The sequence below is a fragment of the Tamandua tetradactyla genome, chromosome X, assembly GCF_023851605.1.
Source record: "Tamandua tetradactyla isolate mTamTet1 chromosome X, mTamTet1.pri, whole genome shotgun sequence".
Classification (NCBI taxonomy): Eukaryota; Metazoa; Chordata; class Mammalia; order Pilosa; family Myrmecophagidae; genus Tamandua; species Tamandua tetradactyla.
The window spans coordinates 122533652-122557559 of NC_135353.1; the positions used below are offsets into that span (position 1 = coordinate 122533652).

The 23908-nt window shown below is 47.2% G+C and overlaps 2 protein-coding genes across 3 annotated transcripts in view; one reads left to right on the forward strand and one right to left on the reverse strand.

Moving 5' to 3' along the window:
• Positions 1–23908, forward strand: part of SYN1 (synapsin I) — a 41387-nt gene extending 17479 nt beyond the window's left edge. The window contains exons 6-13 of one of the 2 annotated variants that reach the window (XM_077145622.1): positions 17791–17853; positions 18646–18788; positions 18880–18954; positions 19049–19151; positions 20496–20642; positions 20970–21057; positions 21139–21730; positions 22821–23908. In XM_077145622.1, the coding sequence (XP_077001737.1) occupies positions 17791–17853; positions 18646–18788; positions 18880–18954; positions 19049–19151; positions 20496–20642; positions 20970–21057; positions 21139–21730; positions 22821–22956 (1347 nt within the window). In that variant the 3' untranslated portion in view covers positions 22957–23908. The remainder of the gene's footprint in view (positions 1–17790; positions 17854–18645; positions 18789–18879; positions 18955–19048; positions 19152–20495; positions 20643–20969; positions 21058–21138; positions 21731–22820) is intronic. The other variant, XM_077145623.1, reaches the window with a different exon arrangement.
• On the reverse strand, positions 10018–13709 carry TIMP1 (TIMP metallopeptidase inhibitor 1). Its single transcript, XM_077145620.1, has 6 exons — positions 13557–13709; positions 12626–12754; positions 11759–11838; positions 11450–11576; positions 11095–11219; positions 10018–10286 (listed from the first exon to the last, which is right to left on the reverse strand). The coding sequence occupies exons 2-6, from the start codon at positions 12744–12746 to the stop codon at positions 10116–10118; spliced, it is 624 nt and encodes a 207-aa protein (XP_077001735.1). The 5' UTR covers positions 12747–12754; positions 13557–13709; the 3' UTR covers positions 10018–10115.

The window sequence follows — 23908 nt, forward strand, 5'->3', positions numbered from 1 at the left end:
GGTTAGGCACATAAATTTTATGTGTTTTATATTCTTGATGGATTGATTCTTTTTGTTTTAATGCCTATTTTGTCTCATGTTACTATAGCCACTCCAACTCTCTTTTGATTATTGTTTGTATGGTATATCTTTCTCCTTCTGTTAACTTTCAACCTATTTGTGTCTTTTAATCTAAAGTGAGTCTCTTGTAGACAGCATATAGTTAGTTCATGTTTTTCATCCTTTCTGCCAATCTCTGCCTTTTATTTGGAGTGTTTGCCCATTTGCTTGATCATATGATACGCAGAAAGTGTTTTCAGAATTGCAATATCCATATAACTATGAAAAATAAACCTACTAAGGTAGAGATGGGGATTTGTATGCATTTTTTATGTCATTAGATGGAATACAGTCAAAGTCACATATTCAAAAGTTATTTGGTTCATGTCTTTTTATTCCTCATTTAACATGGTTATGTAATTCACTTGATTTTAAATATACTTCGTTTCTCTTTGCATTCAATTTTAGTTTTTCCTATCCATGCTTATTGACTATTATTTTTCAGTGTGAGCCATTAGTATGGTTCCAAAAATCAAAATATAGAAAGGCATACTCAGATAAATTTGAAAACCTAGATGGAATGGATAATGTTGTAGGAAAATACAGTTTGCCAAAATTTACCATATTGGAGCTTACCAGAGCAATTTTCAAAAAAGAAATGGAGAACATTATTAAGGAACTACCTCCATAAGAAAGCATCAGGCCCAGATAGTTTCACAGGGGAATTCTACCACACCATTAGATACCAGTTAGTCCCAATGCTATATAAATTGGTTCAGAGCTTAGAAAATGAAAGAAAACATCCACATTATTTTTATAAAGCAAGTATGACAGTGATAGCACAGAAAAGAAAATTATAGACCTAACTATCAATGCAAAAACCCTAAATAAACTGTTAGCAGACAGAATTCAGGACCACATTAAGAAAAGAATATAGCATGAACAAATGCATTTCATTCTGGGAATGCAAGCATGGTTAAATATAGTAATGCATTCATATAATACTACATGTTAATAGATCTAAGGAGAAAATATATGATTATCTCCATAGATAATTTTAAACCCCTTGATTCAGCACCCATTCTGATAAAAGCATTTAAAAACTAAAAATCAATCGATATTTCCTTAAAATGATAAAATATCAGTGCTAAAGTTAGCATCTTAATATAATGGGAAAACACTGAAGACATGTCCACTAAGATCAGGAGCAAGGCAGTAATGCCTACAATCATCTTCACTCCTTTTCAACATTGTTCTGGAGGTATTAAGCCAGTGCAATTAAGCCAGAGAAAACAATTATAGATGACAGATGTAAGAATATGTGAAGGGGAAATAAAACCATCTGTATTTCTAGATGATATGATAGTGTACATGGAAATCCCTAAAGCTAATCCAAACATTAAAAGAGTTCAGTAATATAGCAGAATATAAAATCAGGATACAGAAGCCAGCAGTTTTCATATACATGAATAATCAGAAGATATAATGGAAGAGAAAATCCCATTTATGATAACAACAAAAAGTATAAAATATGTAGGGATAAAGTTAACAAGGGATGTGCAAACCTGTATCAGGAAAAGTTTAAAACACTCTTGAAAGACAAAAGGTAGACTTGAACAAACAGAAAGACATTTCTTGTTCTTGGACAGAACAAATTAAAATCATAAAGATATTAATTCATCTTCAGTTCATTTACAAATTTAATGTGATTCCAAAAATATACCTACAAACTTTTATTTGGAGCTAAATAAGTTGATATTAAGGTACAAATGGAAAGACAAACATGCAAGAATAATCAGGAAAACCCAGAAAAATAAGAGCTATGAGGGGGGACTAACTGTACCGTATTTTAAAACATTATGAAGCTTTTATAATTTAAACTGTATGATACTGACATGTGACTAGACAGACCAAAAGAAGAGAAATAAAAAGTCCAGATATAGATCCATGTGCATAAGGAAATTTAATATATGGTAAGAGGCAACTCAAGTCACTAGGGCAAAGAAGAACTCTTTAGTAAAGCTTTGTTTTTAACATTTAAATTCTTCACCCCTCTGAAACTGATTTTCACATGCAGTGTAAACTGGGTAGGGCTCCAGGTTCAGCTTTTCCTGTGAACTGGGTAGGGCTCCATGTTCAGCTTTTTCCTTATAGGTAGTCCTTTTCACCCCCACTGATCTGGTATGCCACCTCAGTCATCTATTAAGTTTCATATAAATGGGGTCAGGTTCTGAACTCTATTGATCAGTTTCTCTATACCTATGCCAATGCCCACTATCTTAATCACTATGTTTTTGCACAAGTTCCTTATATCTGATAGATCAGGTCGCACCTCCTAGCTCTTCTATAAATGTGTACAGGCTATTTTTGTCAGGACAGAGAGAACAGGACCTCAGAGGCCAGGAAGAAGACAGAATTAATGCTGGGTAATGTTGGGTTTGGAGGTGGTAGTAACAGAAGCATTAGACTCTGTGCAGGCCTATTTCCATCTTTGCTTCCCACTCCACTGTGCAGCATAGAGGGGCAAAATGTAGGCCTGGATTTGTGGGATCAGTCTTCTCCCATCCTACGTTTTGAAGCTTTGATGGGAAGGTTACCCAGTTATTTTTGGTTTGCTAAATCTTTCAGAATGCAATATGCCAGAAATGGGGTGGGTATTACAATGGAGATTTACTAGCTTACAAATTTACAGTTCTAAGGCTGTGAAAATGTCCAAATTAAGGCATTAAGAGAAAGATACCTTCTCTGAAGAAAGGTTGTTGGCATCCAGTGTTCCTCAGTCACATGAGAAGGCACATGACCAGTGTCTGCTGGTCCTTCACTCTCAGAATTCCTTGCTTCAGCTCCTGGTTTCAGTGGCTTTCTCCATAAGCTCCCGTGGGTCCTCTCTTTTATGCTCTCACAAAGAACTTCAGTAAAGGAATTAAAACCCACCTTGAACGGGCTGGGTCACATTTCAACTGAACCAAAAGGTCCCACCCACAATAGGTCTGCCACCCACAAGAATGGATTAAAAGAACGTGGCCAAAAAAATAATACTAAATTAGTTAATTACTTAATTAATTTTTTAAAAAGAAGAAGAACATGGCCTTTTCTGGGGTATATAACAGCTCGAAACCACCACACCACTCTCCATCATGTGGTGGGAGGCACATCTTGAGACTAGTTCTGATAGTCCTCCATCTATTCCCACCCCGTTTGCAAGCCACCAGGAATCCTTTGAACGCTGCTCAGCTCAATTGTGTCTAAGTAGTTTCCAAAGGTAGCAGCAGGGGAGGTCATGGGAGAATGCTACCAAGTGCAATTTGGCATCTCTCCATCCCAACTTCCCTGTTCTGATACTCTGCTTACATCAACCTGGTCATACAGACCTAGGGGTTGGGGTGGGGATGCTATGATAATAGGGAATTCCCCTTCTTTGCCACCCCTACTCCAGTTCATTCATGGTTCAGCAAATATTTGTAGAAAGTTTACGATGTGAAAGGTGGAGTCTGACTCGAAGTTCTCTCTGGACCCAGTTCCTTCTCTGGGAGTAAGATTCATGGTCCCTGTGAAGTAAGGAAAGAAGATGCTTTGGAGTGAGATCAACAGGGTCAGGGAGGTGAGAATTATATGAAAGAGAGGCAGGGGTGAGTGAGGAATTGAAGAAAGGAGCAGGGGAGAGATGTAAGGGGTTGAGGGGGAGAGGTGGGCAATTTTATTGAGATATGACAAGTTCCAAAAGCAGGACATATCATAAGTGTACAGATCATTGAATTTTCACAAAGTGTACACCCACCTGTCACCTATACCCAGATCACAAAGCAGAATATGACCAGAAACCCGCTAGTAAGTTAGATGTTGATGGTGTTTGAGAGGCTTAAGCAGGGAGCTGTTGGGAGAAGTTGATGGGCCTAGAGAAGTTTATACGTTTGAAGAAGGTGGAGAGTCCTAGCTCATTGTGACTGTGAGCAGAAATCTGGGTCTGAGGCAGTAGACTGTCAAACATGAAGGTCCGATCACAGACTGTGGGTCACTAGGGAAGGCAGCCAAGTGCATGGCTTCATAGCCTTCTTGCCAGTGCTCAGAGAAGCAGGTATCACTCCAGGAACACTATGAGAGTTGGGATTCAGACAAGCCACTTTGCAGGGGAGGAGAACACAAGGGTATATCACTATTTCACACCATTCTTCTCATAGTTCCTGCTCCTAGAAGAAGAGGAGCAGGAACTAAGGACTGCCAGAGGGGCCAACAAACAGTGAAATGGAATAGCAAATAGGGAGAAGGGACATGGAGGAGTGGGAAACGGAAAAGGCACAGAGAATGTGGAGGGAAGCAGAGAGCAGGGAGTGGGAATGAGAACAGGGAATAGGAAGAGAGAGCACAGGCCAAAGAAAAGGACCAGGGGGCAGGGAGTAGGGAACATGGAGAGAAGGCAGGGAATAGGACAAAGTAAACAATAGCAAACAGGAGCAGGGAGCAGAAAGAAGAGAACAGCTGGGGCACACAGGGGACACCTATGGCTGCAGGGATAACTGAGGGGCACACTCAAGGCACAGTTGCATCCTTTCCTGCAGATATTCTGGAAGCCCTTTCTCTGCTCCTCACTGAGCTCCTCCAAGGATGCATTTTGTGAAGTGCAAGTTCCCATCCTTCAAAGAGCCTGGAAGGGACAGAGGCCATACCTCAAGGGTCAGTAAAATGTGACCAGATGTCCCTCGGCGAGGACGTACTGTGGTCAAGTGGTCAGCGCCAAAGATTTGGGGACAGGCTGACTGACCTGTGATGGGGAATTTCTCAAGGGTATCCTCTCCTCATGGATGTAACCAGTTGTCATTGGTGGGTGTGTAAATACATATAACCATGTGAGTCTTCATTTTGGGGCATTTCCATGAACCAGAGGTTTGGGGCCCCCTTAGAGCCTTAATTGTTGGTAAGGGGGGTAGGGGAGAAAGGATAGAGGGACACTGGAACTGAGAAACATTATGGGATGGGAGGCTGGGGTGTTAGTATTACATCAGGAGCTTCTGGGCCTCAGAGACCCACGCTACTCCCTCAGTCAGAGAAAGGTCAGGGGTTGTGTCTTAGTGGAGAAACAGGTATGGGAAGGAGGTGGGAAGGGTACCTTGGTGATTTTTATCTCAAAATGCTGCATGGTCTCAGTGAGAAAGATAAACCCGAGGAGTTAAGCCATGATGATAAGGGGTGGGAGAAGTATGTCAGGGGGAGGAGTCCTTTGGGGTTCAGGCATTTAAGATTTCCCTATCTCCAAGTTTCCTGAAAAAAAGTTTGCAGAACATCTCCTTTTCTGGCTCTACCACCTCCTGGAGCTTTCTCCACTCTTCCAGAACCTCATCATGAACCCCTGTTGGAGGCGTCTCTGAGGTCTGCTCTGCCCAGATTTACCCAAGTCTAAGTTACAGTAAACAGCATGGGGGCATAGGCCTGCCTAGAGCTGGTCACAGACAGAGCCAGAAGCAAAGCAAAGGTCAACAGCAAGGTGGGATTCATAGCAGGGGCCTGAGGGACATGGGGGCAAAGGTGAAGCTTAAACTTTTTCTAGCCCATATCACTACCACCCCACCCCACCACCACCACCATTAGGAAGGGATGATTCAGGAAGCATCTAACACTATTGCTTTCCAGGGACCTGGGGTAAGGGGTGGCTTCCATGGTGTCTGGAGGGATAGTACACTGAATCTGGGGTCCCTGGTACCAATGCCCCCCTTCATCTGTCAAGCTATAGCTCCCCACAAAGGTTCTCAGGAAGCTCAAGCTCAAGGGTAGATAGTCAATAAAGAGGTGCAGCCTGGGCAGCATAAACCACCCCCCTCTATTTTACTATCTCAAAAGATCATACCTTTATCCTTCTACTGGAGTGGAGCATTGGAAGTTGGGGAATGTTTCTGGGGCTCTAATAGCTTCTTATCCACCCTTTCACCCAGTCTTCTTTATTAAGTCCCAACTTTACCCCCACATCCAGGGAGAACATGTGCCCTAATCTGTTCCTTTGTGGTGGGACTTTACTGTGTAACTGTAGTTTGACCCACAGATTTTCACCACCATAGAAGGTGTCCAGAGCTAGATCATAAGAAGTTGGTATCATCACTATTGATAAAAGAAAAGGACTTGTCTTATATAAATCTACCTGTGCATCTGTCTTTTGGAGGAACATGAGATATATGTCACCATTATGGGGTATATATTTGGAGCTGTTTCAGCAGGGGGATTTTCCAAGATATGTCCTTTGAAGGACATATCTAGGGATGGGAAAATGTGTCCGTGGGGGATCGATCAATAGGGGCTATATTGATGGGTGGATTTTATGAATGGAAAGATTTTCAACCAGGCTTATCAATGAGATAAATATCAATGTGGGTATTTTTGAATGGGGAGATTTAACAACGGAGCTCATGAATGGGAACATCTGGATGGGCGTGACTGAATGGGGAGATTTATCATTCCTAGTGGACATCTGGAGAAGTGCCAGTGGGTCAAGATTTGTCAACAGAGGTGATCAATGAGAGTTATATCATGGAAAGATACTTATGAGTGGAGATATTTGTCAACTAGGTAGTCAGTAAGGAAATATGCCAATGGATAGGTAGTTTTGAAGAGAGATGTATCACTGGGGTCCATCAATGAGTGACAGCTTGCTGCTGGGCATTTGTGAATGGGGAGATTTGTCAGTGGGGAGTATCAAAGGGGATATGTCAATGAGATATTTATGAATAAGAAAATAGCTCAACAGTGGTATTTGTCAGTGGGGTATTTGTGAAAGATGGGATTTGTCACAGTGAGAAGGGACTTTTCAAAGGAAGGATTTACCAAGGGCTTGGGGATTTGTTATCTGTAGTTGTGGAATCAGTAGAGATTTATAAATGTTCACAGTGAGAACCTCATAGTGGGGAACATTACCACTGGGAGGATACTTGTCCTCCAAAGTCTTTGAAAATGTTGGTATTTATTGTTAGGTGAATTTGCACACTAGAAAGCAGTGTGTGTGCATCATCATAATAAGAAAGATATTGCAAATGAGCATTTTAAATATTTGTAACATCTTTTGGAGAGATTATCAGGATCATGAGTTTAGCTAAGGTTTCCAGAGTCCATTAAATTATTACTATTAACATTATACATTATTTTTAATATCATAAAATTATTCCTGATATTAAGCATTATTTGCAGTATTGTAAACAATCATTGCTGATAAGAAGCATCACTATTAAAGTTATAGATTAAATTATATTTACCATTATTTATAACTCTCTAAAAAAAGAGTAGTGGGAAGAGAGCTAGCACAGTTCTAAGCACTTTACATATACAACTTCATTTAATACTCACATTGTCCCTTTTAGTTGGGCATTATTTTTATCCTCCATTTTACAGATGTGGAATCTGAGGCACAAAACGGTAATGCGATTTCCCCAAGGACCCAGAACTAGGGCATGGAAGGTGTAGGCTTTTTGAATGCAGATGGCCTGGCTCCAGAGTCCCTGCTCTTAACCACTACACTTCACTGACTGTCTAGAAATAAAGTTGTTGTTAGTAATATTACAAGTTAAGTTATTGTTATGAGAGTTTCATGTATTTTTACCTGAAAAATATCCAAGGTCTCCATATATTCAATAATCTTCTCCCAAACTTATAATAGACCTCTGAAGGAGGGATTCTGATGCCCATTTTTTAGGAAGAACTACTGAGACCCAAGTAAAGGAAGGGTCCGTCCCATTGAGCTGGACCCCATGTCTCCCACAGCTGTAAGCCCCACATGCTTCCTCTCAAACTGTCAGAGTCTCTCCCAAGCAGAGATTCACATATAGACACACCAAATGCTGGGGGTGCTCACTTTAATGGATTTTCTAGAAGGGTGATGAGGGGGACATAGTGACCTCAGGACTGCAGCTCCTGCCAATAGTTCATTCCAGGGCTCTGGTGCAGGTATTATACACTGTTCTAAAGTCTGTGAAAAGACACAGTAGGGCCTGGTGGCCCTGAGGGTCATTTAGTGCTGTCCATGCTGCATTGGGTCTTGGTACAGAGCACCACCTGCAGGGTGAGCAGATTGACAGGGGCAGGGTCTCCACACTGGGCTCCATCCTTCCCCTCCCATCTTCTACCTGACCTTCCTCCCAGGGCTCAAAATAGCAGAAGCTCAGGGAACCAGCCCTGGAATTAGGGAACAGTATGGAAATGCAGGGAGCTAATTTGTCAAACTCTTGCAGGAAACTGAGGAAATAGCATCAAGGTCACCAAGTCCAAAAACTGGACCCTCCCCTTACAGTTGTACCCATCAGCAAAGAATGCTATTCATCCCTTTTGGTGAAACGGGTTCAGATCCTCCCAGGGCATAGTCAGGGTGCAGATGGCAGAATTGTGGTGAGTGTCTCTTGCTGAGATAGATAAGCGCTGGATGATCAAAATCTTCCACCCGTCCTGATCCAGCATATACGTTGGGCCCTGGAAGAACCTTCCAGGGGTGCAAAAGACTCTAGGGCAGGACCAGAGAGGATCCAGAGGGCCACCTTGGTGGCCCAGAATGTCCTGAGGGTGCCCTGGGTTACTGGTAGGTCTAGAGTAGTGGGAGAGAATTTGAGTGTCCTTTTCTTCACCGAAGAAGATATACTGAAGTCTTTTATTCAAACTAATAAGACTCCTGGGTGGTCCATTGAGTGTTTCCAACAGTCTGAAATTCTGGTTCCCCAGTGATCTCATTTGAATCTGAGGTCTTCTGGAATATAAGGACCAATAGCTAAGGACGGTGAAGGGCCCAAAGGAGCCTAGGCCCAACTGGAGATTACAGGAAGGCCTAAGGAAGGGAGTGTTTGAAAGGTCCCTCACCCAGGTTTTATGGAGGAAGATGAACCAGAGAAGTGAGGGTCAGATCTAGAGGCTCGTTTTTGGGGGAGGGGGCAGCTGTGCAGCGGGAGGTGTGTGCAGCAGGTGGATGGCATACCTGGATGGTCCTGATTTTGAACCTTAGGTGTATTTTATTATTGTAAATAATTTCTTCAGAGTTGGTCAGAGCAGTGAGGAGAGGAGAGGTAGGATCTGGAGAAGCGGAAAAAGCAGGGCAGAGGTTGGGGATTGTGAGAACACAACCTCACCCCATCCCATCCCTCCTATTCCCATACCACTTTCAAGGAATCTCCTACAGGCCACGGGTGGTCGTGGGTGGCAGAGTTACTTTCTTCCAAATTCCTCAGCAAGGTTATGTTGCGGGCTCTTGTTCTCTGGAGGTTCCCCCTTTCACTCAAATCAGACTCACAGTACAAGACCTAAGGTAGGACTCTATATTTTCTGTGATTTTTCTGTAAACCTACTTCTCCAATTAAAAAAATGATATATGTATATATATTTTATATATATATATATTCAACCCTAAGGGTGGAAACATTAGCACCCACAGGTTTAGATGGGACACCCTCACTTGACATCAGGACAATGCTTGAGGCAAGGAGAGCTATTTGCCAATCCATAGGGCATCTGTCATTGAGCTTGTTATCTAGAGACATTTGTGACTAGGGGAATTTACTATTGAGATAGTGATTTGTCAGCAGTGGGAAGAATGTATAAACTAGAGAGCCCTGTGCAAATAGGAATTATAAATTAGTACATTAGAACATTTTAAACTATTGTCTAGAGAAACTATGCAGTAAGCTGTGGTTGATAATGCAGGTTAAATTACCATTCCTGAATTGTACCAAATGTTCCACACTAATGCAAGATGTTAATAATAGGGTGGTATATGGGAACTCTGTATTTAAGCATGATTTTTCTGCCAAAGTACAAGTTCTCTAATTTAAAAAAATCATGTTGTAGGTCACCAATGTTAATGTCAGTGTTGAGAATTATTACCAAAATATCAAACTTTATGTAAAATATTTTTAAAAAACACTAATTTTGCAGCCCTCACCCCCACAACTTTGGTCAGAATGCCGCCACCAGGTCATCAGTGAAATATGTTTGTGTGGAACAAGACACATGGACACTGCCTGCTGGGTGGTAGTTCTTTTTATTTCATTATCGGGGAGAAAGATGGGAGTTGGAAAGGGGGTGAACACTGGGCAGGCTCAGGTTTCTGCTGGGAGTAGGATTCAGGCCATTCGGGGCTGTAGGGACTGCCAGGTACACAGCCCTGCCTCCCGTGGAAGGCAAGCAAGGTGGCGGCTCTGGAAGCTGTTCTCAGAGCTTGTGAGGAACAGGTCAGTCCACAGGCAATGAGTATCGCTCTCCAGCTTGCAGGGGATGGATAAACAAGGAAACACCTGGAGGAGAGAAGGGTGGCACATCTCAGAGAAGCCCTCCCCTACCATCCCCATGGGGCAGAACTTTCCCCTCCTTAACGTTAATCATCAAGTTTCCAGGGAGTCTGTGCCCCACCTGGCACAGACTCAAGAACAGCCCATCCCATTGGAGGGGAACAGCCATTGATCTCTGCAGGGTAATGTTAAGCCAGTGAAAGGTCCAGTTTTCTGGGAATGGTGATTGAGGACAGTTACTAGGTGGGGGTCAGGCAGGGAGGTCTCCTGGCAAACAGTCCAAAGGATAGTGAACAACTGACAGTAGTAGGGAACAGGAGGTGGCTGGCAAACTTAGCCAGTGGGGCATCAGAGGACAACTCTGAGCCATGAGGGAACAGTCTTGGAACAGTCAGAAAATCAAGGTAACAGTCCCTTGTGTCAGGAAAGTCAAGGTTGTAGAGCAGAGCAACAATCAGATGTGCTAGAATACAATCAGTGGATTTGAGGAATAGCACTTGGGGTTCTTGGAGAACATTCCAGGGAATCCAGAAGGTTGGGACAGACAGAGGGACTGGAGAAAAGTCGCAAGAAAGAGTGGGAAGAACAGGGAACAGCCAATCCCAAGGTATCAGACACAGGGCAAGGGAACAATCAGAATTTCCAAGGAAATAGCCTCAAGTTTGGGGGAATAGCGAGAGATCAGGGAAGGTCCTAGGATTTGGGGAGCAGCCTTAGGGATAAGAAGTCGCCAGAGGAGTAAGAAACAATCCCAGGGTTTGGGGACGAGCCCAAGGAACTATCTCCAGGATGACAGCAGGGCCCAAGCACTCACTGTGCACTCCTCACAGCCAGCAGAGTAGGCCTTGGTGAAGCCCCGGCGCTGAGCAAAGCTCAGACTGCTCCAGGGAACCACGAAGCTGCAGGTAGTGATGTACAAGCCTCCCTCCTGCAGGCGTCCTGGAACGGGCAGAGGGAGAGAGTCAACAGGAAGCTTCTGATTGGCTGGCCCAGGGCAAGGGCGGCGCCTGATTGGCGTCCCTCGTGCACGAAAGCCCCTGCCTTCTGATAGGCTGAAATTAGGGCGGTCCCCGTTTCAACTGGGATCTTTGAAAACCTCGCTCCCCCTCCCCGCGGTTGCTAGGCAACGTCCGAGCTATGGGTTGGCGTGGCACAGGGAGGGACCTCACCAGCGATGAGAAACTCCTGGCTTCGGTTCTGGGACCGGTGGAAGTATCCGCAGACGCTCTCCATGGCTGGAGTGTAGATGAACCGGATATCAGGAGCATCCCCCAAGGCATCGAACCCTTTGAACATCTGTTGATGGATGAAGGGAAAAATCTCTGTTTTACTGATATAATCTCCCGCTCCATGTTCTGCTGAAGTCCTACAACATCCTGAGATCACAGCCAACTTCCTCCTCGACCTGTAGCCTCAGGCTTCTATTTTGATGGGGAGGTAGATGTTAGGAATTGCTGGGGAACGGGTAGGAGGAATACCTTGGTCATCTTGATTTCATAACGCTGGTGTAGGGAGGTCTGGTTGATTTCTGCGGGCCCTACGAACTTGGCCCGGATGACTGCAGGAGAAAAGGGAAAGGAGTCAAATGGACGGCACGCAGACAATAAAAATTAAATAATCACAATAATAAAACTAGCAGAGCACATTCTTAAATAGGGATTACTGACTGGCCAACAGCACACTAGCGCTTTATGCCTTTGTTAATGGATCCATCCGGTTAATGGATCCATCCGAATATTGACAGCCTACTCTTTGCCAGGCACTGCTCTAAGCCTTGTTCATATATCCCTTTGTCATTTTCCCCACAAATATTTTGGAGCACCCACTCTGTGCCAAGCACTGTTCTGGGTGGTAGGGACACAACAGTGAACAAAACACAAAAATCCCTTCCCTTGTGGAGTTCACATGCTAGCCAAGGGGGGAGACAGACTAGAAACAAGCAAAATAAATAAGTATATGGGATGTTGGAAGGTATTAAGTGTGGTAGAGAATTCCAGAGGTGGGGGAGGGGGGCTGTTCAGGAGTACTAGGGAGCAGGGGCTAAATTTTTAAATAGGGCAGTCAGGGAAGGCTGCCCTGAGAAGGTGACATTTGAGGCAGTCACCCATATGGATACCCGGAGGGAAGGGTGTACCAGGCAGAGGGAGCAGCCAGTATAAGGGCCCTGAGGTGGGACTGAGCCTGGTGTACTCACGTAAGTGGGAGGAGACCAGTGTGGCTAGAGCAGAGTAAGTGGAAGGATGGGTGGAATCTTGTTCTTCAGCTGGGTGTGCCACTGTCAACCTAATCAGACTAAGAGGGAACAGAAACATGGAGTGTATGGGCAGCATGGGGTGCACACTCACCAAGGTCCGAGGTGCAGAAGGCTGTCTGCGGGTGGAGTGCGGCACAGGTGCAGGCTCTGCTGGGGACTATCAGCCACAGCAACAACAGGATACCAGAGGCCAGGGATGTGCAGGGGGCCATGATGTGTTCTGTGGGAGGGGAGGGGAGGGGAAGGGAGGGGAGGGGAGGTCAGTAGGCTCCCAGCCTAACTGATCTGCTGGCCTGGGCAGGCTTCCTACCCCAATCTACCCCAGTACGTCCTGGAGGAGGATTTGGAGGATTTTAAGGGGCTTGGGGATGTGGAGGACTCAAAGAAGTTTAGCGGGTTGGGAGAGTTTAGGGGGCTGTGAAGTTCTGGTGAATTGGGGGATTAGAGGGCTGCAGAGTTTAAGGGGACTAGGGGAATTTGAGGATTTAGGGGAATTGGGAGAATTTGGAGGTAAGGAATTTGGGGTTTGGGGGCTGGAGGAGTTTGGGGGAGGTTGGGAATTATTTAGAGGCTGTAGACTTTGAGAGGTATAGGTGGCTAGGGAAGTTTAAGGTTTAGGAAGGTTAAAGAATTTGGAGGTTGGGGATTTAGGGAATTGACGGAGTTTGGGGGGTGAAGGGGGTAGAGTGCTTGGGGGATTTGGGGGTAGAGGAAGTTTTCAGATTTAGGGGGTTGAAGTTTGACAAGTTTGGGAAATGGGAACTGGAGGAATTTAGGGGAGTTGGTAGGTTGGGAGGAGTTTGTGGTATTAAGGGGTCACAGGTATGGATATAAGGGGTAGAGAGAGTTTTGGGAGGGGGTGTGGGTAGAGGATCAGTTCCTTCCACCCTTTTCTCCCTTGACCAGCCCAGGATCCTGATGCCCACAGCCAGACCGTGGTCACAGAAATGGACAGACCTGGTTGCCGTTTAAGCTCCCGCCCAGCCCCAGGCTCTGCAGTGCCACCCAGGCCCCTTGCCTACCTCTGGTGTCTCTCTAGGCGATGGGTCTGCGGAGATGGCGGCAGGGTCTGAGCGGTACAGGATAAATGCCCGTGCGAGGGGCGGGGGTGGCAACGGCGCGGAAACCACAGGCGTCCAGGCTTCCTGGATGCATTACTCATCCGCCCACCATCACTGCAGAGGCCAAGGGGCGGGCCGCTGGGCTGCGGAAAAGGGGCTGCACCCTCCTCCTCTCCCTCCCCCCGGGGCCTCAGGCCCTAGCCTTCCCCCTCCCCCATTTCCACGTGGAGCACCAGTCCTTTCGAGCAGGCTCAATGGAGCGCTTAGAGGCAGGATTCCTCCAAGTCCTCTCAAATTTCCAGACCCCTTCCACATTCCTCAGCCACAGGGATGGCTGAAATCCTAATTAGTTTATTCCTTCAACAAGCATTTATTATTGTGCACCTACTGTGTGCCAAGCACATGCACAGAAAACCCTTTCCTGACATTCTGGTGAAGAGCAGGGGAGGCGGAGAGAAACCAATCAAGTCAAAGCAGTGAAGGAGATAAGGGACTTGGAGGAATACAAGGTGGAGAAACTGAAGCACAGAGTGGTTAAGTGACTTATCCAAGATCACAGAATTCATTAGGGGGAGAATTGGGATTTCACTGAGCTGGGTCTTAACCCACCCTCAAAAAACATAGGCAAATAGCCAGCATTTATATGGCAACTACTGTTTGCCAGGCAGTCAGCCTAGTTTATCTCGTTTAAAATTCAGATAGTATTTGTAGTATTCCCATTTTACAGATGAGAAACTATGAGGCATAGAAAGGACTGAAGAACCTTCTCAGAGTCACAAGTTATGGCTGGGATTTGAACTAGCTCACTAGCACCAGGCTCTTAACCCAGGCGGGGCACAGTCCTGGCAAGGAGGGAATGGAGGGAGAGAGTAGAATGTGGTGAAAGAGGCCAGTGAGTCAGTAGAAAACTGATCCCCACCCCATCCTGCCCTGCCCCTTCCCCACCAACCCTCCCACAGCCCTGGTGGGGCATGAGGTGAGGCAATCACTGCCCACCAGCCTCCAGATAATGCCTGAATCTTCCCTGGGGTTCTGGGGGCCTGAGAGCTGGTTAACATCCCTGGTTAATTCAGGGACAGTAGACCAATAATAACGAAGATGATAGTGCTAATAGCCGCCACTTATTGAGCACTTACTGTATACTGTGCCCTAAAGTCTTTGTGTAAATTATTTTATTTAATCTCCATTCCCCCTTTGCTAATTAAACTAGATTAACTCAGGGCACCTAGACCAATAGTAAGGAGGATGACATCAACTAGCCTTCACAGTTCGAGATTACTAGGTATCAAGCATCCTTTCAAAGTCTTTGTATGTTCATTATCTCATTCAGTCAATCCCAATTAGATTACCTTGTTAAAGAATGCTGGTTATGAAGGGATATTAAACTAATAATAATAACAATGTCCAACATTGGTTGACGATTGAGACTTTCTTTATGCCAGCCAGATACTGGGCTAAATTCCCCTCCCCTACACTGGAAATAACGAATTTATTCTTCAGCAACATTCCAGTGAGTTAGATGAAGAAACTGAGACACAAAGGGGCTGAGTGACCTTCCTAGAAATGAATGAAGAAATTACTTTCTTGAAGGGCAGGAGAGGCGGCAGTAAACCAAGACCTTGGAGAAGCTAGCTGTGAAAGTGGATGAGTGCCTGGGGGTAGTAAAAGTGAATGAGATGGGGTTGAGTAAGTCAGTAGCGTGACTGAGGGAGAAGTGAGGGAAGGGAAATTTCTGCTGCAGCCCCTCGCTGACCCTAGTTCTGTTTCTGTGAAACGTACGTCAGCACAGTTTGCTACTTAGATGTGAGGGGCTGTGTTGGTCTGGGTTATCACACACATTGTGAAATCAGTGAAGTTTTGTAGCAGGGTGTCTGGGTGTTGGATAATCTGAGGAGCCGGATGGGGGTGGGGGCCCTTGATGTCCAGCTGGTGGCTGCACAGCTAACACTCAACAATCCCCACAACATAACAAGAGCTTGGGTTTGACTATGTCCTTTGTACAGATCAGGAAACTGAGGCACAGAGAGGGGTTAAGTGACTTTCTTGGGATCCTACATGGCCTTAGGAAGAAGAGAGGCCAAGATTTGAGAACTCTCCAGGAGGACCCCAGATCTAAAGGTCCATTCATGCACACACATGTGAAGGCACATATACACAGTCTTGTGTTCAGGTTCAGAGGAAACAAGGGCTGTTTTTGAAAAGAAGGATCTAGAAACCTTGGGGTGTGTGCATGTGTGTGAGTAGCCGTCTGGTATGTTTCAGCCTCTAACACTGTGTGCTTCTCAGACTTCTGTGTATGTGCCTCTGAGAGTTGTGTGTGTGCCTCTGAGAGTTGAGTGTGCCTCTGAGAGTGTGTGTGTGTGCCTCTGAGAATTGTGCATGTGCTTCTAAGAATTATGTGTGCCTCAGAGTTGTATGTGTGCTTAAGAAAGTTGTGTGTGTGCTTCTGAGACTTATGTGTCTGTTTCTGAGAGTCACATGCCTACCTGAGTGTTTTGTATATCCCTGTGTGTTCTGTTGCTTCTGGGAGTTGTGTTTCTGCCTTTGTATCTGTGTTGTCTATGTAATTGTGAAAGTTTGATTCCCTCTCTGTGTGCTGGGTGTATGCCTCAGGGTTACATCATGTGCATGCCTCTGCATTGTTTCCCTGGCAAGCTACCTAGAGGACCCGGAATACCCCATCCCAACACTGAGCCTCTCAGCACTACCCCCCCCCCCCCATAATGACGTCAGTCATTTGGGAAATGAGGAACGTGGAGTGGGGGGGAGGTGAGGCAGAGGGAGGGTGAGGTCTGAAGGTCAGTCGGTCACTCTGAGCCTGCGGGCTTCCTGTGCTTGTCGGGAACTGGGAACTGCCTCCGCCCCAGCATCCCCTCCGGGAATGGCATCTCTCTACCCTGTCAGACACTGGTCTCCACAGCAGGAGGGGCGTGAAGAGAGACCCTGCATAGCATACATGCTATGGCAGGGCTGGGATCATCCAACCCCATCCCTTCTATCCCGCCCAGGGCCTGGGGAGACTTGAGGTGTCCCCCACACCCGAGTATGTGTATGTGAATGCGCGCGCGTGCACATGCGCTTTAGGAATGTTGTGTGCACACACCCAAGAGTGCTAGCTTTGTACTTAGGAGTACTGGGGATGTCCCTGACCATTTGTATGCCTCTCTGTGTTGTGTATATGGCAAGGCATGCTGTGTGCGTCCAAATATACTTTTAGTGTCCAGGAGTGTGGTGTGGATTGCAGCGGCTATGTGAACACCTAGAATTATGTGTGTGTACCTCTGTTGTGCAGGTCCTTCTGTTTGTTTTGCAGGTACCTGAGGGTGTGATATGTGTGCCTGTGAGTGAAGATGTGTCCAATTTTGTATCTGTGCCTGTCAGAGCTGTATGTGCCTTTGTATCCTTTGGCTGTGCCCCTGAGGATTGTTTCTGTGTTGCCTGGGTTATCGTGTGAGTCCCTCTGATTGTTATGTGGTTAGGCGAGAGGAGGGGGGCAGTGTTGTGTCTGTACCCCAAAGTGTTGATTGTGAGTCCAGGAGTGTTGCGTGTGTGTTGCTGGGTAAGGAGGCAGGCCAAAAAGGCTGGTCACTTTCCCGTGCTGAGCATGTGGCTGGATGAATGACTGTTGTGGGTGTCCTGAGAGGTTAGGTGTGCTTTGGAGCCTGTGTTGGTTGTGGGTCTCTCAATCTCGTGTCTCAATGTGCGTGGGCATCTCTGATTTTGGTTGTGTAGTTCTGAATGTGTGTAGCTCTAGGCTGTGTGGGTGGGGAACAAGGCTTGCATGCAAGGCCTAGCTGTGGGGTCCAGTTGCCACATGCTCACCACCACACCCCTATACACACATGCACACACACTCACCTCCCCATCATTCACCCACTGTGAAAACAAACTTTCCCTTTCCGGAAAGTCCCCCACTTTTATCCCATGCTTCTTCCTGGGAAAGCATGGGCAGGAAGTCTGGAGACTTGGGGGTGGTGGGAGGAGGGGTAGGCAGGCAGGGCTCTGGGTTCAATTCCCAACTCGAAGGGCACTGTGTGACCCCTAGCTGCTGTCTGCCTGTCTCTGACCTGCCTCTTCTGGGAAATGGCCCATTACATTGTTCCCACTGGATGGGTTCCCCTGCGCACCACTCTTGCCCCTGGCACAGGGCCCTCCTACCCTGATTGGACCTCCTCTGTCTTTTCACCCTACTCAGCTCAGCAGTACAACGTACCCTGTGGTTGTGAAGATGGGACATGCACACTCTGGGATGGGTAAGGTGAGTCCCTGAGGGTCAGGAGGTTGTTTGCATGTGTATGTGTATTTGAACACAGTGCATGCATCTGGCATCATATGTTTATATATAGATGTGATTTGTGTATTCAGCATATATCAGTAATTCTGTATGATTGTGTTCCCACGGGGGGAGGCCGGGCTTTATCTATTTGTATATTTGTTTTCTACATTCAGCTGGTTTTTCTTGTGGGCCCAATTTTCTATCCTGCACTCGGCCAATTTTGTGCAATTTTTGTTAGTTTATCCAGCATTGTGTAAACACATATCTGAAGGCCTTTGTATTGAACATCCACAGCCATAATCCTTATGCTCAAGGGTCTTGGGGTCCTTGTATGCTTCCATCCATCTGACTTTGTCTCTGTGTGTACCTAGAAAATGGACTTGTAATTTGTATGTTTGAGTGCTTCTGTATGTTTGTATGTTGTGTGTACAACCGATGTTCTGCCTGGGGCCCATGTGTGTATACTGTGTATACATCCAATTTTTTAACAGTTTAAGAGATATATGCCACACAATTCACCCTTTTAAATTGTACAATTCTGGGTTTTTCATGTTCACAGAGTTGTATACATCTTTGTGTCTGCATGTTCATGTAAAAAACAGAAGGCCTAGAATTATGCGTGTTTGAGTACCTTGGTGTGTCTGTTACTATACTGTGTCCACCTCATTTTTGTGCACTCACTTCCCCTGTGTGTCATGTATTCCCACTTCCTGAGGTACTCCCACTGCTTCCCCAATCCTGACCAGGCCCTGCTCTCCACCCCCACTCTCACAGGTCAAGGTGGATAACCAGCATGACTTCCAGGACATCGCAAGTGTTGTGGCACTGACCAAAACATATGCCACTGCTGAGCCCTTCATCGATGCCAAATATGATGTGCGTGTCCAGAAGATTGGGCAGAACTACAAGGCCTACATGTGAGTGGGGAAACTGAGGCCCAGGGAGGGGTCCCCTGCCCTGTCCCGTCCACCCCAGACCTCTCTGACCCTCTCTCACCCTATCTACCAGGAGGACATCAGTGTCGGGGAACTGGAAGACGAACACTGGCTCTGCAATGCTTGAGCAGATCGCCATGTCTGACAGGTGGGCTGCTCAAGCTTGGGACAGAAGAGTGAGGGTGGCAACACAGCCACCCAGGCAGGGCCCTGATGGGTTTCCCTGCCCCATGCCTTGGCAGGTACAAGCTATGGGTGGACACGTGCTCAGAGATCTTTGGGGGACTGGACATTTGCGCAGTGGAAGCTCTGCATGGCAAGGATGGAAGGGATCACATCATTGAGGTAAGAGCACAGAGGGATTAGTGAGAGCTCAGAGAGAGGAGCAGGAGCACAGCAGCAACACCCTGTAAACTGTGGCATGCTCTGTGACTCAAAAGGTTCTGAGCAAATGGCAAGTTGCTTAGTAAACTGTGAAGTGCTTTGTAAACTAGGCTGTGCCTGGCAAATGGCAAAACACTCAGTAAATTCTAACCCACTCTATGAACTTCAGTGTCCTTGGTGAATTGCAAAACATTTGTTAAACTATCAAGTGCCTTGTGAACCAAGACATCTTGGTGAATGGCAAAGCTTTTGGTAAACTGTAGAGTGTTCTGTGAACTGGGAGGTCTTTGGCAAACAGAAAAGCACTTTGTAAACTATAAATACTTTGTAAAGAGTGGAGATCGAGAGTAAAGCACTCTATAATCTGTAAAGAACATTATATATCATGGAAGTGCTTGATGAACTACAAAGTGATTTGTAAAACTATTAAAAATAAACGCTGTAAACTGGGAAGCCCTTGTTATGAAGCAAAGTGCTTTTAAAATTCTAAAGCTCTATGTAAACAGTGGTGCCCCCTTGATAAATTGTAAAGCAATTTGTAAACTGTAAAATGCCCTGAAAATCAGACACTGCCTGGTTAACAGCAGTGCTTTATATATGTTAAAATATTTTGTAAACACTGGAGTTTTTTGTAAAGCAGTGGTGTCCTTAACTCGAAACATACCATATATCACATAGTCCTTTTTAAAAGGCAAGATGCTTTGTACACTGTAAAGTACCATGTATACTACAAAGTCCTCTGTAAAGGGCAAGCACCTAGGAAACCCTAAAGCAGGAATTGGCAAACTTTTTCTGAAAAGAGACAGATTGTATATATTTTAGGCTTTGCGGGCCAATATGGTCTCTGTCGAAACTACACAGTTCCTACATAGACTATATGTAAACACGTAAGTGTGGTTGTGTTCCAACAGAATTTTATTTATGGACCCTGAGATTTGAATTTCATATCATTTTCACTCATCACGAAATTTTTTTGGATATTTTTTTCAACTAATGAAAAAATGTAAAACCCATTCTGAGCTCACTGGTCATATAAAAAAAAAAAGAAAGAAAAAAGAAATCAGGCAGAGGACTGGATTTGGCCCATGGGCCCTAGTTTGCTGACTCCTGCTCTAAAGTTGCTCATAAGCTGTAAGGCAAATCTAAAGACAAGCCGTCCTCATGGTGCACAACGAGTACCTCTTAAACCAAAGCTCATTTCCTTGGTCATCTCCAAGCCTTTTGCCATCTTAAAACTCTTGGTAACTGCCACCTCCACACGCACTTCCTGCTTCTATCCTCACTGGATCCCTTTTCCTCCCCCAGGTGGTGGGCTCCTCCATGCCGCTCATTGGAGACCACCAGGATGAAGACAAGCAGCTCATTGTAGAGCTCGTTGTCAACAAGATGGCCCAGGCCTTGCCCCGGCAGCGGCCACGAGATGCCTCCCCCGGCAGGGGTTCCCATGGCCAGGTCAGGCCCCTGGCCTCCTGGGGCTAGTGGAGGGGAGGCCAGCCCTTGGTCACAGGGCACAACAGAGTTGCTAATCAGTGGCAGCAATAACCAATCATTGGGAAAAAAACAAAAACAAACAAAACAGAGAAAGCTGCTACCCTGACTCCCCTGAGTGCCTCCTGACCCTCTCCCCTGAGAATGGCAACCTCCCCCATCCCAACATCCCCTCTGCTCAGCCGCAAATGGGGCAACACCCAGCACAGAGGGAACCCCTGGCACTGATTGGCTGATTCTTCACTGGCTGCTATTTTTAACTTCTCTCCTGCTCTACTCCTCTGCCCACAGACTCCATCCCCTGGGGCCCTGCCCTTGGGCCGCCAGACCTCCCAGCAACCCACAGGGCCTCCGGCTCAGCAGCGACCCCCACCACAGGGTAAGTGAGAGTCCTTCCCAGCAGCTCTCATTACCTCTTACTTGCTTGCTCTCATGTGGACGCTCTTTCTCTGTCCCTCAGGTGGCCCTCCACAGTCGGGGCCAGGCCCCCAGCGCCAGGGACCCCCGTTGCAGCAGCGCCCGCCCCCGCAGGGCCAGCAGCATCTTTCGGGCCTTGGACCCCCAGCTGGCAGCCCCGTGCCCCAGCGCCTACCAAGCCCCACATCGGCGGCCCAACAGCCTGTGTCCCAGACCCCACCACTGACCCAGGGTCAAGGCCGCCAATCTCGACCGGTGGCAGGAGGACCTGGGGCGCCTCCAGCAGCCCGCCCACCTGCCTCTCCCTCACCCCAGCGTCAGGCGGGTCCCCCACAGGCTACTCGTCAGACATCCGTCTCTGGTCCGGCTCCTCCAAAGGCCTCAGGGGTTCCACAGGGTGGGCAGCAACGCCAGGGCCCACCCCAGAAACCTCCAGGCCCCACTGGTCCCACACGCCAGGCCAGCCAGGCAGGTCCCGGGCCCCGCACTGGGCCACCCACCACACAGCAGCCACGGCCCAGTGGCCCAGGCCCCTCTGGACGTCCCACCAAGCCACAGCTGGCCCAGAAACCCAGCCAGGACGTGCCACCACCTGCCACCGCCGCTGCCGGGGGACCCCCGCACCCCCAGCTCAAGTAAGGGGTCCCCCCACAGCAGCCCTAACCCTGTTGCTCACAAAGTGGGCTCCTGCACCTGTGTGGCAGCCCCAGCTCCCATACTCCTCAGACCGAGGTCCTATGGGGGTTCAAGAGAACTCCCTCTCTAACTGGAGCCAAAACTCTCATCCAAGTTACTGCTCCTCCTAGTCCATGAGAGACACCCCACTTCCACCCCAATACTTTTCCCCTCATCTCAGGATTTGGTCCCAAGCTCCCAGAAAAACTCCTTTCAGTTCACATTCTCCCAAAAGGCCCCAAAGAAATTTCCCTCATCCAGTCCCTCTCAGCCCATCTCAGGCACCTTGTTGACCCTCCTTTGGTGTCTCCCTGCCCATCACCTCCTCCTCCCAGCCATCTCAGAGTCTTCCCTGTCAAACCCACCCTCCTCTTGCCCAATCTCAGACTCCTCCTGGCCCAATTCATAGTCCTCCCATGTCACTTCAGTCTCTTCCCAGTTGATTCTTAATACTTTTCCCTGCAGGGTAGGCTTTTTCCTGGTCCATCCCCAAATCCTCCTGGTCCATCTCAATCTCCTCCCAAACCATTACACCATCTTCGCCCTACCTCTTCTGATGAATTCGACTCCTCTTCCTCAGTTCAAAATTGCTCCCTGCCCCATCCTGCTGCTTTTTCCTTAGGTTTGCCTACCAGCCTGTCCAGAATTCCATTTCCTTCATCCAAGGTTCCTCCTACTTCATCCTAGACACTCCTCACCCTTAGACCGGAATTATTCCAGCTCACTTCCCCTTACCTGAAATTCCTCCGAGTCTAGCCTAGAATTTGAAAGTTCAGCTCTTCCCAGATTCCTTGGCCTCCGGTCCAAGTCCTCCCAGCCTGTCCTAGATCCTACCTTCTTGGCCCAAGGTACCACCTGTTCTGAGTCCTCCCAGTCTTGAGAATCCTTCAGGGACCAGACCCCTGGGGGTGGGTGGGAAGGTCACAGGCACAGCCCCAGGATCAGAGGGGCAGGGCTGGGGCCGGGCCTGGGGTAACTTTGTGTTTCTCTCCCCTTCCTCCCCTTCCTCTTCCCCCCTTCCTCCCATTACTCCACCTTGTTTCTCTCTAGCAAATCCCAGTCTCTGACCAATGCCTTCAACCTTCCAGAACCAGCCCCGCCCAGGCCCAGCCTTAGCCAGGATGAGGTGAAAGCTGAGACCATCCGCAGCCTGAGGAAGTCTTTCGCCAGCCTCTTCTCCGACTGACACCCCACTCTGAGAATCCCTAAATCCCTGGCAAACCCCACTCTGGGCCCTGAATCCATTTGTCACTTTTGGAACCTCCAAATCCCTTGAGAATCCTTCTCCTGGTTCTCCAAGATCCTACTTCCCATTCCTTGAGCTCCCTAAATCCCTTGAGAAGCCTCACTCCTGGTCCTAAATCTAGTTCTTACATTGGGAATCCCCTAGTCCTTTAAAAACTCAACCCCTGTTCACCTCAGTATCTCCTTCTTGGTTTCAGAACTTCCAAGTTCCTGAAGATGTCCACTCCAGGTACCCAGGGTACAGTTTTCCTTCCTGGAAGCTCCCAAATACCAGACAACCTCTTTCTGGTCCTTATACCACTGAATCTCCTCCTGGAACCCTGAAATTCCTGGAAAACCCTACTCCTGTTCTCTAATCTCTTAAGCATACCTTGTTCATCAGAATTTTCCAACTCCTTCAGAAATCCCTCCTTTCAACCCCTTTTCATGGATCTCTTTGGAGATCCACATCTTCAAAAACCACACCCAACCCCAGGAGGATTTCCTTTCACCCTCCCTCGAACCCATTCAACACACTGGGATCTCCTCCCATTTCTAGGACCCCTCAGTTCCCACAGGGACCACTCCCTCCCCAGTCTCTTGCCTCTGACAGCTGTCGTGAAATATGCAAACTCCACCCACCCTCCCAGAATCCTTTGCACATGGAAGGCCAGTGGTCCCCCACTTCCCCACCTTTGCTGTGATGTCTGTGTCTGTGACTGACGTGGCCTCTTCTTGTGCCGTGCTTGGCATATGTGGTCCTCGTTCATCGTGCCGCCTGTGGTGACGCGTGCAGTGATGCTGTTTGTGTGGTACGCACCTCCCCACAACCTCCACTCCCTGCCTGGACTGACCCCTGCCCCTCAGCGGCTCTGAACCCCAAGAGAAGAGTCCGGAAGCAAAATAAACAAGCA